This window comes from Gymnoscopelus microlampas (assembly GCF_963454915.1).
Source record: "Gymnoscopelus microlampas genome assembly, chromosome: 16".
In the NCBI taxonomy this organism is placed as follows: domain Eukaryota; kingdom Metazoa; phylum Chordata; class Actinopteri; order Myctophiformes; family Myctophidae; genus Gymnoscopelus; species Gymnoscopelus microlampas.
In genome coordinates this window covers 7,090,385-7,107,837 of record NC_139953.1, presented here as the reverse complement: position 1 = coordinate 7,107,837, position 17,453 = coordinate 7,090,385, and the positions used below count along the sequence as shown (strand labels likewise).

At 40.5% G+C, this 17,453-nt stretch overlaps 2 protein-coding genes across 3 annotated transcripts in view; both read right to left on the bottom strand.

Annotated features, from left to right (window-relative positions):
- Positions 1 to 17,453, bottom strand: part of LOC311062531 (C-C motif chemokine 4-like) — a 405,685-nt gene that overhangs the window by 90,268 nt on the left and 297,964 nt on the right. The window lies entirely within an intron of this gene.
- LOC311062529 (C-C motif chemokine 14-like) overlaps positions 1 to 17,453 on the bottom strand; it is a 47,854-nt gene that overhangs the window by 29,730 nt on the left and 671 nt on the right. The window contains exons 2-3 of one of the 2 annotated variants that reach the window (XR_014602509.1): positions 15,798 to 15,909; positions 14,257 to 14,427 (exon numbers count right to left, since the gene is read on the bottom strand). Coding sequence is in view for 1 of the 2 variants with exons in the window: in XM_084081638.1 (XP_083937764.1) it covers positions 14,316 to 14,427; positions 15,798 to 15,909 (224 nt within the window). In the remaining variant the exon portion in view is untranslated. Of the gene's footprint in view, positions 1 to 13,208; positions 14,428 to 15,797; positions 15,910 to 17,453 lie in introns of those variants that run through there. The other variant, XM_084081638.1, reaches the window with a different exon arrangement.

The window sequence follows — 17,453 nt, the reverse complement described above, 5'->3', positions numbered from 1 at the left end:
ATGTGTAGGACACAACTTTTCATTTCACATTTGCGTGTCATGAAAAAAATCCTGCACAGTGCACACTGTCTTCACTTACAGCAGTAGTTTATTATAACGCTTTGGTCTAAACTACCTTCATCAAGTATCCCTGATGATACCTGATGAAGGTCGTTTAGACCGCAACGTTGCAATAAACTACTGCTGTAAGAGAAGACAGTGTGCAGGATTTATTTGTGACTGTCTACAGATAAAGAGAGAAAAGAAAAGCTACCCGTTTCAAAGTGTTGAAGAGACGTCAGCCAAAGAAGTGTCTTGTTCCGTGTGTGGTCTGTTAGGATCTCACATCACCTTATAGCATCCTGTGGGAGGTGTCCTATTGCTGTCAGGCAGAAACCTCCCATCTCCATATTTCACTTTTTTTTGTGTGTAAATAAATGCCCTACTTTGTCATACTACAGTGTCAGACACAAGTTGTAAAACAGCCTAGATCCAGTTCTGCTGTTTGTGGAATGTTTGGTTCCACTTCTGAAATTCAGGCTCTAGAACAGAGCTACTCTAGAAGCCCCCTCTGACTTTCAGGCCCCTGGGCCCCTGGGACCGACAAGCCTGTTCAAATGGTGCCATTTATAATTGAAAATGGCCGCGTTTCCCAAAGAGCTTCGCCGTAGAGATGATGCGCAGGTCCTACGACGGGTCTAACGTGTGTCGTCACAGGCTGCGCAGTACCTTAGCAGGCACGTAGATTTCAGGTCATGCGTGGCCTACGCAGCTTGCGTAAGAGCCTCCTACACAGCTGGGACTCGGCGAAACCTACGCTCTACCCTCATTAGTAGCAGGTGATTGTGCCCTGCGTGCCATCTAAACTGGCTTAGGGAGACACCATCGTCGTAGGTTCTCAAGTGCACGGAGTTACGTGTGTGCTAAAACTACATTCGGGCAACAGCATGCACGTGGCCTACTCCCCGCCTACTCCTGGGAGAGGCGTAGCCGCGAGTGCTGTCCTACGCAGCAGTTTGTTACGAGCGCCCTGGGGAGAGAGAGAGATAGCGACAGTTGCATTTTATTACTTTTGACCTGTGGCTGCGATTCCTTTTTTCCACTTAAAGGGATATTTCACTTTCAAACATTTTTGGGGTCATTTCAACGTCTTCTTGGGCTTTTGTGAACACCCCAGACAGTTAGATTAATTGAAAACACCCGTCCTTGGTTCTGAACTTCTGATGACTGATATTGTGCTTCTAATGCGTGACTAGACCGTGTTTTTTCAAGCATATGGTGCATCTGTTCAGTGCATTCAGGATGCACGCACAGGGTTACGAGAGAGGTATTAACATAACCCCTGTCAGCTTTCCGTTCTCAAAATGAACCACAGTTCATTTCCTTAATTCTAGGTACCTAGGCATATGTACGTAAGTGCAATGCACACACATTTGCTCATTTGGTGGTGGAGAGTGCTCTCTATAACATTTGTCATCATAGGATCATGGTGATCACTCAGAATAACTTTGCATTGATTTGTAGTGATCGTTCCCTATGGGGTCAGGTGGATCCAAACCATGCATAATAAATCCCCCGAATAGGCCAGGGGGAGTGTTGCACACTAGGATGACTCTTCTACAAGAACATATGTCAGAAAATTTACAAACAAATACTGTCAAAATGCCATTTCATCTTGTCTTTAAAAAGTAAACATGCATTAATTAACAAAGTCATGATGATCATAAAAGTCATGGGATCGAAACCTGGCAAAAGCGACACAGCATTATGACTAATTTAGTTCCCTGTTGTATAGAGCATGTTACAGGTATAGACTCACGTGTTTGTTAATGTTGCTACCCTTTAAATGGCCATGGTCAATAACGTGGCATCTTAAACGGGGCGCTTAAAGTTAAATATTTGAAAAACTACACATTATTTCAAAGAAAAAGCCACCAGGCCACTAATGAGTTGTGAGTGAAGACAGGTGTGATTGGTGATGAGTGAGAGCAGGTGAGAGGGGTGGATCCAATCCATGGGAATAGGGGGAAGGTTGCTGACTAGATGACTCTTTTCTACACCCACCCTCACTAACCTTAACCTCAGTAAAACAACGACCTAACCTCAAGAAACACTATTTGTAAAACTAAGAATTCCAAATGATGATCACCTCAACGCATCGTTGGGGATAGGGATCTAACCAGCAACCTATGGATTCACAGGCTGCCTCTCTTCTCATTGAGCTAGAGATATGGCCTCCCTGGTGGTGTCTGTTCATATCTATAGGTTTTTCTGTCCGTTATGAACCAAGCCAATGTTTCGCTAACTACTCTAGATCACTGGTTCACAAAACATTTACCAATAAAGTTTTGTTTTGTCTCCTTGGAATGGAAACTAGTGAAACTAGTCGATCTACAAGCTGAAAAAGTTGTGAGATTGTAGATCGGCTATTTTCACAAGAAAGTGTGTCATACATTAAAAAAAAAAACGACTAAAAACAACTAAACTGTACTACTTGCACATGTCTGAATTAACAGGGTCATGTTTTATACAATGCAATTTAAATGTAAACTGTAATGGTTGGGTTTGAACCAGGGATCTTCGGAAGATGAGGCTAACACTTTACTGATCAAGCTATTCAATCCACAGCCTTAGTCAGTGAAAAAGGAGAATCCAGCAAAACAAAACAAAAGGGGGAATGAAGTACTTCATACATTGAAAATAACTGCTCTCAAATAAGCGTTTTATTTAACAATTGCATGTGTATTCATTGATACAGTCATGTTGTGTGCAATGCAATTGAGATCAAGTCAGCATGAGGTGGGGCTTGAACTGGTGACCCTGTGGTTTCAAGGCAGATGATTAAGCAATCAAGCCATTGGACCAACAGACCTGAACTGGTGAAAAAGGTGCTCAGATATTTGACACAAATCCTGGGTTTAAATGTTTTTCAAACTGCTCAATATGGCGTAAAATCTAAGGGCGGAGCTTACTGGTCAAAGTGATAGATGTGTTCCTCATGAGTCAAGGCACATGTGTAAGCAAGTGTCACGGCTGTCGGCCAAACGAGGCATGACTTTTGCCTGTTTAAAGTTTGCATTTTCAAAAAATTGCTATAGCGCCCCCCTTTGACCAATTGGAGTAAGATTGGTTTCAGTGATACTTGGAATGACCCTCTACATTATTGCAAAGTTTCAAACAAATGTGAGTCTGCATGTATGTGTTAGGGGCAGACAAGTAATTTTCATAAAACTGCAATATTAATTGGCTCATAAAAGCTTAATGTTTTCACTTAGAAAAAATCCACGCCATGTTTTTGTCGGCATAGGTCCAAAGTACATGTGTAGACAGTTTTGTGCAGATTGCTCAAAAATCCCAGGAGGAGTTTGATTTTAACTGCTTTTCATATAATTCAAAATGGTGGGAGATCTAAAGGTCAGAGGTCAAAAGTCAGAGTATGAAAGTTGTTAGGCATGAGGAGATGCATGTGTGTATCGAAGTTTCATGGCTGTAGGTCAAACAGGGCATGAGTTGTACCTGTTCAAAGTTGGCATTTTCAATTGAGTGCTACAGCGCCACCCTTTGGCCAATGGTTGTGAGTTTCGGGTCTTCGCCGTTTGGCATAGCCCTCTACCATATTGCCGAGTTTCGTAAAAAGCGTATGCGTGGTTGGGCCAGAACTGAAAAATCGGCGGACGAACAAGAAAGCCTGATAGGCCTCGAAACCTTAATAAATGTTTAAAAAACTGAGGCCGAGAAATACCTTGTGCCCACTGTTCCGGTTAACTTCTGAATGTGATTCTATAGTGTAACTGCACCTGTACAATGTGCTCAATGTTTATGTAGGTACAATACAATAGTAAGGAAGGACAGTAACTAAGAACATTTACTTGAATACTGTACTTAAAGCTTCACTTTACTTCTACCCCGGATTTCAACCCGGTCTCCTGCGCAAGTGCTGCAATTTTTACCATTGAGCTAATAGAGCCTGCCTGCTTGCTAAGGGTATGAACTGAACTATTTCATATAGTGAAAATAGCAGTACTACTTTCACTCATATTTTATGAAATGTTCCTGAAAATAATTTTAAAAAAAGTTGGAGGGTGTCTATATTTGAATACAGCAATGCATTGAAATTAAAAAGGAAAATGTACTTTTGAATACTTAAGTATGTTTAAACGCAAGTACTCAAGTACAAAGTTTAACTGACCAACTTTCACTTGTAATTGAGTCATATTTGACCGGGAGTATATTTTGTCCACAACTGATAAAAACGTAATACTCACACAACAGCATTCTTGGCACAAGTGTGCGTGCGTTGGAATGTCACCACGTTCTTCTTAGGCAGGCGATGGGGGTAAAACTTGAAGCAACACATAGCTGGACCAGCGCTGTATGGAAGAGAGAAACAGAGTGAGAACGAGACACAGAGACACAAAGGCAGGCAGTGAAATAACAAGGGGGAAAACAAATATCATCATTTTAAAAAAATGGTCTCTGTCATGATTAAAACCAGACGAGCCAATAAACTTACTCTCTATTGCCAGGACATCCAGAGTTGAGAACAGCAGCATGCAGACCACTAGAATAACTGGTCTCTTCTTCATCTCATTGTTATTATTATGATTATTATAATTGAAGTCTGTCAGTCGATCCACCGGTCAAGTTGTTTCTCTCTTTCTCTGTCCATGGGTCTATATGACTTAGGGTGGTAGTGTAGGTGGGTGGATGTGAGGGTGGGGTGGGGTGTGTGTGTGGGGGGGGGAGTGTTACTAGAATTAAGGAAACAAACTGTCGTCATTATTTTGCGGTGAGAACAAAGATGTATTAATTACTAAATGCACTTTATCGTAATCTACTCAGATATACTACTCATGCTGTAATATATTTGTTATAGGCCTATTTGTATTATCTTCCTTTATCCCCTCTTTCTAATCCAATAGCTCCACTATCTAATTCCAATATATGTATTCTAAATACTTATAAAGTCCATCCTTATATCTTTTATCATGCAACTCGCATTCAATAATTGTGCACTTACATGTGTCTATGTGCAATGCACACACACAAGGCACAGCCTGAATGCTTGACCCCTTCAGTGAGGGAAGGTGGCTTTGTTATGCAGTGGGGGTCATTTTCCAATTCCTGCCATGTATCCACATGTCCCTTTATCAGGTGGTCACTTGGTCACTGTAAATCAATACAAAGTCATTCTGAGTGATCATCTTTATCCTATGATGAGAAATGTTATTGAGCACTCTGCACCACCAAATGAGTGAATGTGTGTGCATTGCACTTACATACACATGCCTAGGTACCTAGAATTAAGGAAATGAACTGTGGTTAATTTTTAGAACGGAAAGCTGACAGGGGTTATCGTAACCCTGTGCGTGCGTCCTGAATGCACTGAGCGGATGCTATTATAAATATGATCAAAGATGAATGATCAGATGGGGATATCAAAAGCAGAGGCATGGATCAACCCCCCCCCCTAGCAAATCCGGTCTGTTGCACATAAAGTACAGTAGAGAGGAGTGACAAGTTAACCTCTTAAATACTCAGTACTTAGAAACTTGACCTTTGGCTCTATACTTGGTCTGCTCTTTTCCCCTGTACACCAAATCTCTTAGCCGAAAGAAGGCGATCTACAACGTATCGGTCATTTTTGGTTGTAAAACCTGAATAAATGAGTGGGATAACATAAAACATGTGCTTCCATACAGGTGGACTACATGATTAACAATTAAACAAAGATCCTATAACACGGACTGAATATAGAAATGCTGAGCAGTTGACCTCAATTTTGGATTAAAATGGGGGAAAAAAGTGACCATGAAAAGAAAGATTGTTCATTATTGGGGCACGGATGGCTGGAGCTTCAATCTCAAAGACATCACAGTGTTTTAATAGGAACAGTGACTTAAGAGACTTCTGCATTTCAATTACAGGAAAGACATTAATGAATACAGTGGTAAATTGTCGTCAAAAGCTCACATTCAATGACTGTGATGATGATCATGCGTGAGAGTGAGACCAGCTCAGTTAATCCGACTAGGCCGAGAGAGAGGGCTATGGTAACTACATACAGTAACACTGAATTACAGCAAATATTCTTATTGAGCAGAGATCTGGTTCTGACAAAAAATATTTATTTGAAATAGGCACTGAATTAAAACATTACTGGGCCAAAGGCACAGACCAATTAAGGTTTATTATTAAAAGAAGCGTACCAACATATAAACAACTGAAACACCAGTGGCCTAAACTCAAAAAGCTAAAACACAGTTGAATATATCTTGCTCAGACAAGCCAGTGCAGACAAGACGCCGAAGCAGGAAAAAGATGGCCTAAAGTCAGTTTTTATCCACCTGTTTCTTGGCTGTGTGTTTTCCACTTCCTGTCGGATTTCATTGGATTTCATTAGTCATCTGACCGGTTTCATTGGATTTCATTGGATCAAAAGACAGGAAGTGGAACACAGTGAAAAGCCTAGGAAACAGGTGGATAGGGGAAAGGTAATCAGGGAACTGCTTACACCTGGGCAAAGGTAATTAGGGGCAGGGACAGGACAGGTCAGTCTGTTATGGGTTGCTGATGGGAGCGGTTTCTTCCAGGATGACAATGCCCCCATCCACAGGACACAATGGACCCTTCGCTAAACCCCACCCCAAAAGCGATTGTCCAATGCCAGCTTAGCAACCGTTGTTAGCCTGGCACAGGTCTGGCAAACTTTCGTCACCTGCCATAGCTGTCAATGTTATTTCGCCCGCACACACACACACACAATCATTTGCAACATAATAGCAAGAACAGGAATACCACGATAATGCAATGGTGACTATGAACCAGCAACAGATTCCACTGACCCACAACTGGAGGGTTCTTTTCCCAAGCTGAAATCTGCGCTGTGCCTGTGTTGTTGAACACAGCTTAACGTTGGGAAAGTATTACACGACTCACTCGCCCAGGTGGTGTCAATGATACTAATCACCGTAATCGTAACACAATTCAGAATCCCAGCGCTGCCTGTTTCGAATTCCGCACGTTAAAGTATATTCATTCATTTGTTCGTCTATTTATTAACTGCTACTGCTGTAGCTACTGCTACAGTCATGGATCAACTTCAACCTGGTGTTTGCACTTTCTCCATTTACGGTCCGTACATCTATATAAACGTTCAGATTTCAAATATAAATTGCTTATGCTATGGCCACGGATGTTAAAATTATGCACGGGACTCTCAAAAGTACCCGTATATTCTGTGTTGTTCAATAAAAAGCATTTTAATCCGATCGGTGGCCATGTTCTCATAGAGTTATAATGTATCAGAGTGCAATACACCTACCAACCGATAGGGTCGCTTAGTTGAACGCATATGGAGAAATGGCCACCGATCAGATTAAAATGCTTTTTATTGAACAATACGGATTATACGGGTACTTTTGAGAACCCTTACATAAATGTAATATCCGTGGCCATGGGATAAGCATTTTATATTTGAAATATGAACGTTTCTGTAGATGTAAATGGAGAAAGTGCAAACACCAGGTTGAAGTTCATCCATGACGGTCGAGACAGTCGACCGTCGTGTATCCATGGCTATTACTCCCTCTAACATTTCCCGTGTTTTTAGTTCATTGAAATAATGTCATGCACATTAGTATGGGCTTAAATTAGTGCCAATAATATTTTGTACTTGTAAAAATAATTTGTATTTGTAAACACATTTTGCATTTGTAAAAAAAATATTTGTACTCGTAAAAATAATATGTACTCGTAAAAATATTTTTTGCATTCGTAAAAAAAATATTTGTACTCGTAAAAATAATATGTACTCGTAAATAAAATATTTGTCTTCGTAAATAAAATATTTGTATTCGTAAATAAAATATTTGTATTCGTAAATAAAATATTTGTCTTCGTAAAACAAAGTTTTGTATTCGTAAGATAAAAATGTGTGTTGTAATTGTAGAATTACATTTACAATGAACATTGTGACCAGAAAAAAACAACAGCTTGCTCGCTCGAAGATCTGTTCTACGGATTGCAAAACTTTATTTTTGGCACTCTGCACTTCCGGGTCTGAGCCAATCACGTGAGGCCTTTTCCACTACCCAATCATAAAGCTCCATAGGTCTCCATGGCAACATGGCAAACGGGGTTGCCATGTTGCAACCCCAAGAGTTTTAACTGCAACATAATTCCATTGCTCAGGAAATAAACAACGGATTACAATAATATAACATTCCCTTTAATCAGTAACATGTAGGTGATACCTATGTCTATCAAATATGGTTTTATTGAAAGGCAATCAAAGGCTAGATCGAGTTTAGAAAGCAAACAGGTCATGTCTGGGGGCCTCAGTGCGGCTGCAGAGTTTGATTGAGTGTGAGACTAGGACCCACATGCCATATGTCAAAATGTGCGGCTTCATCGGGAATCGTGCGCATGTATTTTGCTAAGAGATTGGTTACATAGTTTAATTGATATTAATTTATTAGTGCATTAAATTTCCCCATCAACTTTGATGGGAAAATTAAAAAACTTGATTTCAAGTATTTTTTTTTCAGAAACTGTAAGGGCTAGAGTTACAAGACTTGGAGGGGAGGTTCATAATTTAATCCGAAATTAACTAAAAAAGAAATACACCAGTCAGCCTCATGGTGGCGCTATAAAAGCCCCCTTTACGTTTTGGCCTATAACTTTTGAACCGTAGGTCGTAAAATAAAAATCTAACTCCCCATATAGGCCACGCCCATTTGCGTCAGGATAATTTTCCGCCATTTTGAATTTTCTTCAAAACACACTTTTAGCTCCTCCTACCACATATTTTGTCCAAATTTCACAAAAATCGGTACACATGATCTCTGGGCCCATGCGATAAACATATCCAAACAGCATTTTGATAATCCTTACTGTTCGTCCGTAAATGGCTTCCAAAGTTAGTGGGAGGGGCCTGTTTTACCAAAAATGCCAGAAATCACGAACGAAACGTCCGGTCAATCCCGAATTTAAATCACATGTCGAGGGTGGTTTACTCAACGAATCCCCAAAAGCATTTCCACTTTGACCCATAGGGGGCCACAAATGCACAAAACGTAACCGTTTGATGCAAAAATATGATTTTTGGGGGGAACAATCCTTTCAAAATGTGATAAAAGCGATATCAGGAGTGACGTAACAATATGATTGGCCCGTTACATTGTGGGAGGGGCCTATTTATTTAGTTGGAGGGGCCTATTTCTTAAAATCAAAACAGCACGTATCACGAAGGCAGGATCCGACCGGCACCCGATTCGAATGGCACGTCGTGCGGCCTGCGACGGTATTCCTCCCGGCGTATCCCTCGAGTCCCGGCGGCCGAGACCCGCGACCGGCGTCGGCGCAACCACACTTTGCAATTTCCCAGAATTGCTACGCGTCTAGTTTTTATTAAAGTTGGAGACCTCGCACGGTAGTGGAATGTTCGGTCTATGAGCAGAGCAGCCCGCGTGTCAAATCGTTAGAGAGGGGAAAAAAAGTCACTTAACACTCTGGACCACCCTATAGTTGCATTACCTAGTTACTTTTAGTTAGCAGAAACAAAATAGCAGTTTCATGTTTTTGGTAAAAATGTACCTTTGAAAAAATTACGTGAACAAACACGGCTGTATTTGGGTAGGTTCTTGAACGTTAAATCTTTGTGTGGTACAGCTGAGATCCAAGCCATACTACGTCTCTTGAATAGCCTACATTGTTAGCCTCAAACTGTATTCAATCTTGAAGAGGAGAGCTGCGACAGCTTTCTCATAGACCAGCCACACATGTGCAGTGTGCAATGATCACTATGTAGTCGGCAAAGAAGTTAATGTTTACAAACACAAACCACCGTCACTCTCTAGTCTTAAGCGTGTCTCTATGTACAGTCTGACCCCTCAAGGGCTGCAGCATCGAAAAGGTGGTCGTGGCGAACTTTTGGTGACGCGACGTTGGTACACCCTATAGGTCAGTAGCAGTGCTGTCAAGCCTATAATGCTGGAGGAGGAGGGGGGGTGGGGGCTTTTTTGTAAAACAGGCCCCTCCCGCAAATTTTGGAAGCCATTTATGGAAGAACCGTATGGACTATCGAAATTCGGTTTGGAGATGTTTATCGCATGGGTCCAGAGATCATGTGTACCGATTTTTGTGATATGTGGACAAAATATGTGGGAGGAGGAGCTAAAAGTGTGTTTTGAAGCAAATTCAAAATGGCGGAAAATCTATCCTGGCGCAAATGGGCGTGGCCTATATGCAGAGTTGCGTCATGACCAAAGGAATCTAGGGAAAAAAAGATTTTTATTTTACGACCTACGGTTCAAGATTTATAGGCCAAAACGTAAAGGGGGCTTTTATAGCGCCACCATGGGGCCGACTGGTGTATTTCTTTTTTTGATAATTTTGGAATAAATTATGAACCTCCCCTCCAAGTCTTGTAACTCTAGCCCTTACAGTTTCTGAAAAAAAAAAACTTGAAATCGAGTTTTTTAATTTTCCCATCAAAGTGGATGGGGAAATTTAATGCACTAATAAATTAATATCAATTAAACCATGTAACCAATCTCTTAGCAAAATACACGCGCACGATTCCCGATGAAGCCGCTCATTTTGACATAATGGCATGTGGGTCCTAGTCTCACACTCAATCAAACTCTGCAGCCGCACTGAGGCCCCCAGACATGACCTGTTTGCTTTCTAAACTCGATCTAGCCTTTGATTGCCTTTCAATAAAACCATATTTGATAGACATAGGTATCACCTACATGTTACTGATTACAGGGAATGTTATATTATTGTAATCCGTTGTTTATTTCCTGAGCAATGGAATTATGTTGCAGTTAAAACTCTTGGGGTTGCAACATGGCAACCCCGTTTGCCATGTTGCCATGGAGACCTATGGAGCTTTATGATTGGGTAGTGGAAAAGGCCTCACGTGATTGGCTCAGACCCGGAAGTGCAGAGTGCCAAAAATAAAGTTTTGCAATCCGTAGAACAGATCTTCGAGCGAGCAAGCTGTTGTTTTTTTCTGGTCACAATGTTCATTGTAAATGTAATTCTACAATTACAACACACATTTTTATCTTACGAATACAAAACTTTGTTTTACGAAGACAAATATTTTATTTACGAATACAAATATTTTATTTACGAATACAAATATTTTATTTACGAAGACAGATATTTTATTTACGAGTACATATTATTTTTACGAGTACAAATATTTTCTTTACAAATGCAAAGAATATTTTTACGAGTACATATTATTTTTACGAGTACAAATATTTTTTTTACAAATGCAAAATGTGTTTACAAATACAAATTATTTTTACAAGTACAAAATATTATTGGCACTAATTTAAGCCCATACATTTGTCCAGTGCATAGCCTACTGCAGGCCTTGTTGACTAGATTTAGAAGAGATTTTGAAGCTCTTGCTGCTGAAATGATCGATTATTTTTAATGGGAAAAGCCGTCATTTAACGTGCAAGTCAATGGGTGAGAAGCAAAGTTTGCCAGGCGCTGCCAGGCCTGGGTGTGACTAACTCCGCACCACCAGTCACAGAGTGGAGTGGGTGGGGCTTAGCGAAGGGTCCATTGGGTCACTGAATGGTGAGATGAGTTTGAAAATGATGTGAATCATCACAGTGCTATCAGCGTGTTAAGACAACGCACCCCACCACCATCGTCAAAACACCAAATGAGGGATTTTTTTTTTTTTGTTAGCAACTTTAGAGGATGGTTTTCCATCCTCTAAAGTTGCACACAGTTGTACAATCCATGCCAAGGTGTGAATGACGTGGCTCGATCTGTTTCCTATAAGACACTTTATGTTGGTATATCCTCCAATTTGTCACATAATAATAATAATAATAATAATAATAATAATAATAAACTTTATTTGTATAGCACCTTTCATGACATGAAATGCAGCGCAAAGTGCTTTACAGAACAAGAATAGTTACAGTTACAACCAATTTAACAATAAAGCAAACAAAAATAAAATAGAATAAAATAAAATAAAAGCAAAAGCATAAAACAACATTAAAATAGGCAATACAGTGAGGACTTAAAAATCAACCAAAGAATCAGCTAAAAGCAAGAGTGAAGAAATAGGTCTTGAGCTGTGCTTTAAAGCTATCGACAGAGGCTGCCTGTCTTAGGTGTAATGGGAGTTTATTCCACACTGTTGGTCCGTAAAAGCTTCACCGTATTTTTTATATGTCATTGTAGGCACCTCGAGCAGGTCAGCACTTGAAGACCTGAGGGGCCGGTTTGGAACATATCTGTCTAGGCAGTCATAGAGGTAGGAAGGTGCCAGACCATTTAGAGCTTTATAAACTATTAAAATAATTTTAAAATCAATCCTAAAAACAACCGGGAGCCAGTGTAGTGAAGCTAGAACTGGAGTGATATGTTCTCTCAACCTAGTTTTAGTTTTAAATTCTGGCTGCCGCATTTTGAACAAGTTGTAATCTGTCAGTTGTTTTCTTTGGCAGGCCAGAGTAGAGTGCGTTGCAGTAATCAAGCCGAGAGAACAAAAGTGTGGATCAACGTTTTTGCGTCGTCTAACGACAGACAGTCTCTAATTCGCGCAATATTTCTAAGATGAAAGAAAGCAATCTTGGTGTCATGATTAATGTGTGTATTAAAATTCAATTCAGAATCGATAATAACCCCCAGGTTCTTTACTGTGGTGTTACTTTCTACAGCCAGGTTACCAAGTCTACTTATTATTGATTCTCTCTGCTCACTGGAGCCAATTATGAGAACTTCTGTTTTATCCTCATTTAGCTTAAGAAAGTTCTCACTCTACACATGTAACTTTCCTCTTCTACCCCAGATTTGAACTCGGTCTCCTGCACAAGTGCTGACATTTTTACCACTGAGCTAATAGAGCCTGCCTGCTTGCTCAGGGGATAAATTTAATTCAATGTTGTGTCAGATCCTGTGTCTAGGTGAGACATGACCTTTGACGCGATCTAAATGTCTCAAAAGAAGAGCAAGGAGACAAATTACAACCATCCCAATTGTATTAGCCTGGGACCAGACGAATCTGCGAGTGCAAAAAAAAATGTGCACTCTGCGATTTGGGTCTGGCACCGCTCCATAGAGAATCCGTTTCCTGCTCCAGAAGACGTTGCAATTCTAAAATGGCCCCTGTCCAAGTCTTAACCTACCCCAAGCCTTAACCTACCCCCCTACCCCCCCCCCCCCTTTTCTTTTTTCTTTTGTACATATTTTTTCACTTTTCATACCAGTAACCTGTAAACTGATTGTATGACATTCTGTATAGTAGTGTGTATATCTGTCTGTCTCTTATATGTCATCATGATTTCATCATCTTAAACAAGCTCAGTGCTTAATGAGTCTCCCAGTTTAGTAGACCTTGTATTGTGAATTTGTACTTCCATGTACTGTATTTCTCATGTCTTACTAAATAAAGTACATCAATCAATCAAGTGATATAGTCTGGCTACGGGAGGCTACAATTGTATAACTTATATTGTATTTACATACTCTACCATACAGATTGGACAAAATTACATTTTATTAATTTAAAAAAAGTTACAGTACATAGTGCCGCTTTAACTAGTTACTACTAGTTAACTGGGTGACAGTTTAAACAAGAAATGACCAAAGTCATAATAAAGCCGCATGCGGCAGGCTTTTTTTGCCCCAATCTTTTCATAGACCTGATTACTTGTTTTTTGGATTGCTTGTTTCTCTCGCCAAACCTGGCAACATAGCGTCGCAGATTAACGCTCTAACGTTTTTTATATAAGTGGTGGCAACATTTTGTGACACCACACGGGTCTTCCCAACAATAGCTATAAGATTGAAGTCAGTGTGAACATGGCCAAATAATAACTTAATAGCCAAACTAGGTCTAATGAAGCACGCTAGCATTTAGGCTAACCCTCCTGCCTGAAGCTCTCTCCCTTTCTCTCTCTCTGCTGCAAAGAAGGAGAGGCGGGTGCTGCAAAGCGCCGTCTCCCCATTGGCTTAAAGGGGGGGGGGAGTGTGAAGGACAGCCAGGACAGCCAATGACAAATAGGTGTCAAAGGAGGAGAGGCGGGTGCTGCAAAGGACCGTCTCCCCATTGGCGGGAAGTGTGAAGGACAGCCAGGACAGCCAATGACACTTAGGTGTCACTCAGGTGTCGGACTAGGACTAGTGCTGTCTGTAGAGCCGCTAGCTTTCAGCATGCGGCTAAAAATATATATATATTTTTTTTAGAAAGCAAAGCTTGGTGTTCATCTCAAAGCATTGTCACAAAACCACCTTGTTGTCTGGAACTGTTTTGTACCAGGTATTAGACAGCCCTGAATCCCATAGAACCCTCACATTTGGCTTGTTGGGTTCATTGGCCTGGACTCCACGACTGCGATGACACTCTGGACCCATTTCTCAGTTGGGTTGACACAGAACTTGCCACCATTCTTCATTGTGAACCTAGAACAGACAGAGAGATAGAGAGAAGATTTTCATCACTAAGTTGTTTCCTTTTACATTTCGTTTAATCATGTCCTCACCGGGTCACAAGACAGTGCAATATTATTGATCATGACGGATAGATGATTTTAGTATTGATTAGCTCTCTTAGTCTCTTTTTAAAAATGTAATCTGAACTTTAACAGTTTATAAAATGGGTAGCTGAAATCTCATTTATAAAATCTGGTTTGTGGCATCGCTCTATACATTCCAGGAATCTCTGTATGTAATGTTTGTACACATTCACTCATTTATATCTTTATCTTTATTTATATCATTTATCTCAAGAACCGCACCCACACTAGGTGGGTGTATTGCTGAGGTCAAGAGGGCCTATGTTATTGTACAAATTATTCTGGAAATCTGTATTAAAAACTGTTTTCATATTGCTATTATTATCCATTTCATTATCCATATTCATATTGTAATAATATCACAGCTAAGGGGGTTCATAGCTGTGAAACAATCAATGCCATGGCCTGTTTGACAGCGTTTGACATCTTGGTATCTTGACTCTTGTGTGTAAACACTATTCTGAATGAATACAGGTCCAGTGGGCACCAAGTGTTTCTGCACACCGGCGCATTTCTTTTTCCAAAATGTAAAAAAAGAAAGAATAAATATATGCTTTGGAAAATGCTCGGATATAATGTAAAGTATATATGATTTGAACATACACTGTACATCATTATCAGACCTGAATTTACCCTTCATCTTGTTGTTTATCCCCTAAATGATTACATTATTGCAAAGTTTCAAACAAATGTGAGTCTGCATGTACGTGTTAGGGGCAGACGAATAATTTTCATAAAACTGCAATATTAATTGGCTCATAAAAGCGTAATGTTTTCACTTAGAAAAAATTCACGCCATGTTTTTGTCGGCATAGGTCCAAAGTACATGTGTAGACAGTTTTGTGCAGATTGCTCAAAAATCCCAGGAGGAGTTTGATTTTAACTGCTTTTCATGTAATTCAAAATGGTGGGAGATCTAAAGGTCAGAGGTCAAAAGTCAGAGTATGAAAGTTGCCTCAAAGGCATGAGGAGACGTGTGTGTGTATCGAAGTTTCATGTCTGTAGGTCAAACAGGGCATGAGTTGTACCTGTTCAAAGTTGGCATTTTCAATTGAGTGCTACAGCGCCACCCTTTGGCCAATGGTTGTGAGTTTCGGGTCTTCGCCGTTTGGCATAGCCCTCTACCATATTGCCGAGTTTCGTAAAAAGCGTATGCACGATTGGGTCAGAACTGAAAAAACGGCGGAAGAACAAGAAAGCCAAGCAACGCAATAAGGCTTCGAGCCTGATAGGCCTCGAAACCTTAATAATACTCACACAACATCATTCCTAGCACAGTGAATGTTTGTGCGCTGGTATTTCACCACGTTGTTCTTAGGCAGGCGATGGGGGTAATAATTGAAGCAGCACTCAGCTGGACCAACTCTGTCTGTTAGAGAAAGACAGAGTGAGAAAAACATCCCCAGATATTAGATACTGGTTCAGGTCTGAACACAATCCTACTGGATCCCGGAACTTGTGATCATTGGTCATGGAAATATTGATCATGAAAACTTTTTTTTTTTTTTAAGTATTCCAGTTGAGTGTAGTGTTCCAAGATAAATGTGATATACATGCTCGATGTGATATACTTGCCTAAATGTGATATACGTATATTTTAAATGATATATCAAAAGCCCATGTGGCCTCACAGTTTGTGGGAAAAACTAGCAGGACCCTAATGACACATATTTTCAATAAAATGGAACACTATTGCATCATTGAATATGTGGAGACAGAGACGGTACTGTACATTTATTCTACCCTGTAAAGGAGTGAATATCCACAAAGAGTAACCGAGACACACCGGCCAATTCATCCTCACAGACAGACGCTTGGTCAGGGACCCCTTGCCATCACTTTTTAACACACTGATGACTCGTTTTGTGATTTTTTTTAAAGTGCAGGTGGGTCTGACAGAACCCCTAAAACATCTGTGACTGTCATGTGCTGTCATGTGACTGAGGACTACGGAATTCAGAACAAGGCAATGTTGATATTAAAAACATTGAAAACAACTTGGCAAAGTGAGTGTTCACAACGAGTTGTGCGAACCCGTTTTCTGCATACAGATAGGGTTTAAATCGGTTCCTTCAGTTGTCGTCAGCATGGTACACAAAAGATACCACAACAACTATCAATGCCAAGTTGCACAGGCAGTGGCAGACTAGCAGTGTGACAAAAACTAGCTCTGGTTCAGAGCGTTAGTGAGTTCCCTCTAGCGCTCTGGAAGACCCCTCGCTCTGCGCATGTACAAGGAATTCCACTGCCCTGCCAGCGTTGAAGTGTAGTGAAAATAAACAAAACCATTTCGCTACTCACCGAAGCAAAGGCTGTTTTGTGTCAGCGAGACGGACATTATTTGTATTTACTCCACAGTGCCCTCTACAGATCTGGTAGCCCCTACGGAACCTCTCCCTCCGCTATGTAGCTCCGAGATGAGGTCCCTCTTTAGTTTCTGCCGTATGCTGTAGGCCTTGTCGCACATTTTCCACTTTACATGTTTCTTACCCCTTTCTGCACATCGTATCCAAAAAGTAAAGCATTTGCGCCACTCTCTCAGATGTTTTAAATTTTAGCTGGCAATAAAATCTATCTAACGAGTTGAAGAAAGTATTTAATTTGCCTCGGTTTTCATCCGGTTCCAAAATATTTTGCATTAGAAGATGCAATTCAACATTTGACCAGTAGGGGAATCAGTAATGTTATCTCTACGGGCACAACTCTTGCGCAATGTCTTAAAAACATGGAACCGGGATGAAAACCGAGGCAAATTAAATACTTTCTTCAACTCGTTGGATAGATTTTATTGCCAGCTAAAATTTAAAACATCTGAGAGAGTGGCGCAAATGCTTTACTTTTTGGATACGATGTGCAGAAAGGGGTAAGAAACATGTAAAGTGGAAAATGTGCGACAAGGCCAACAACATACGG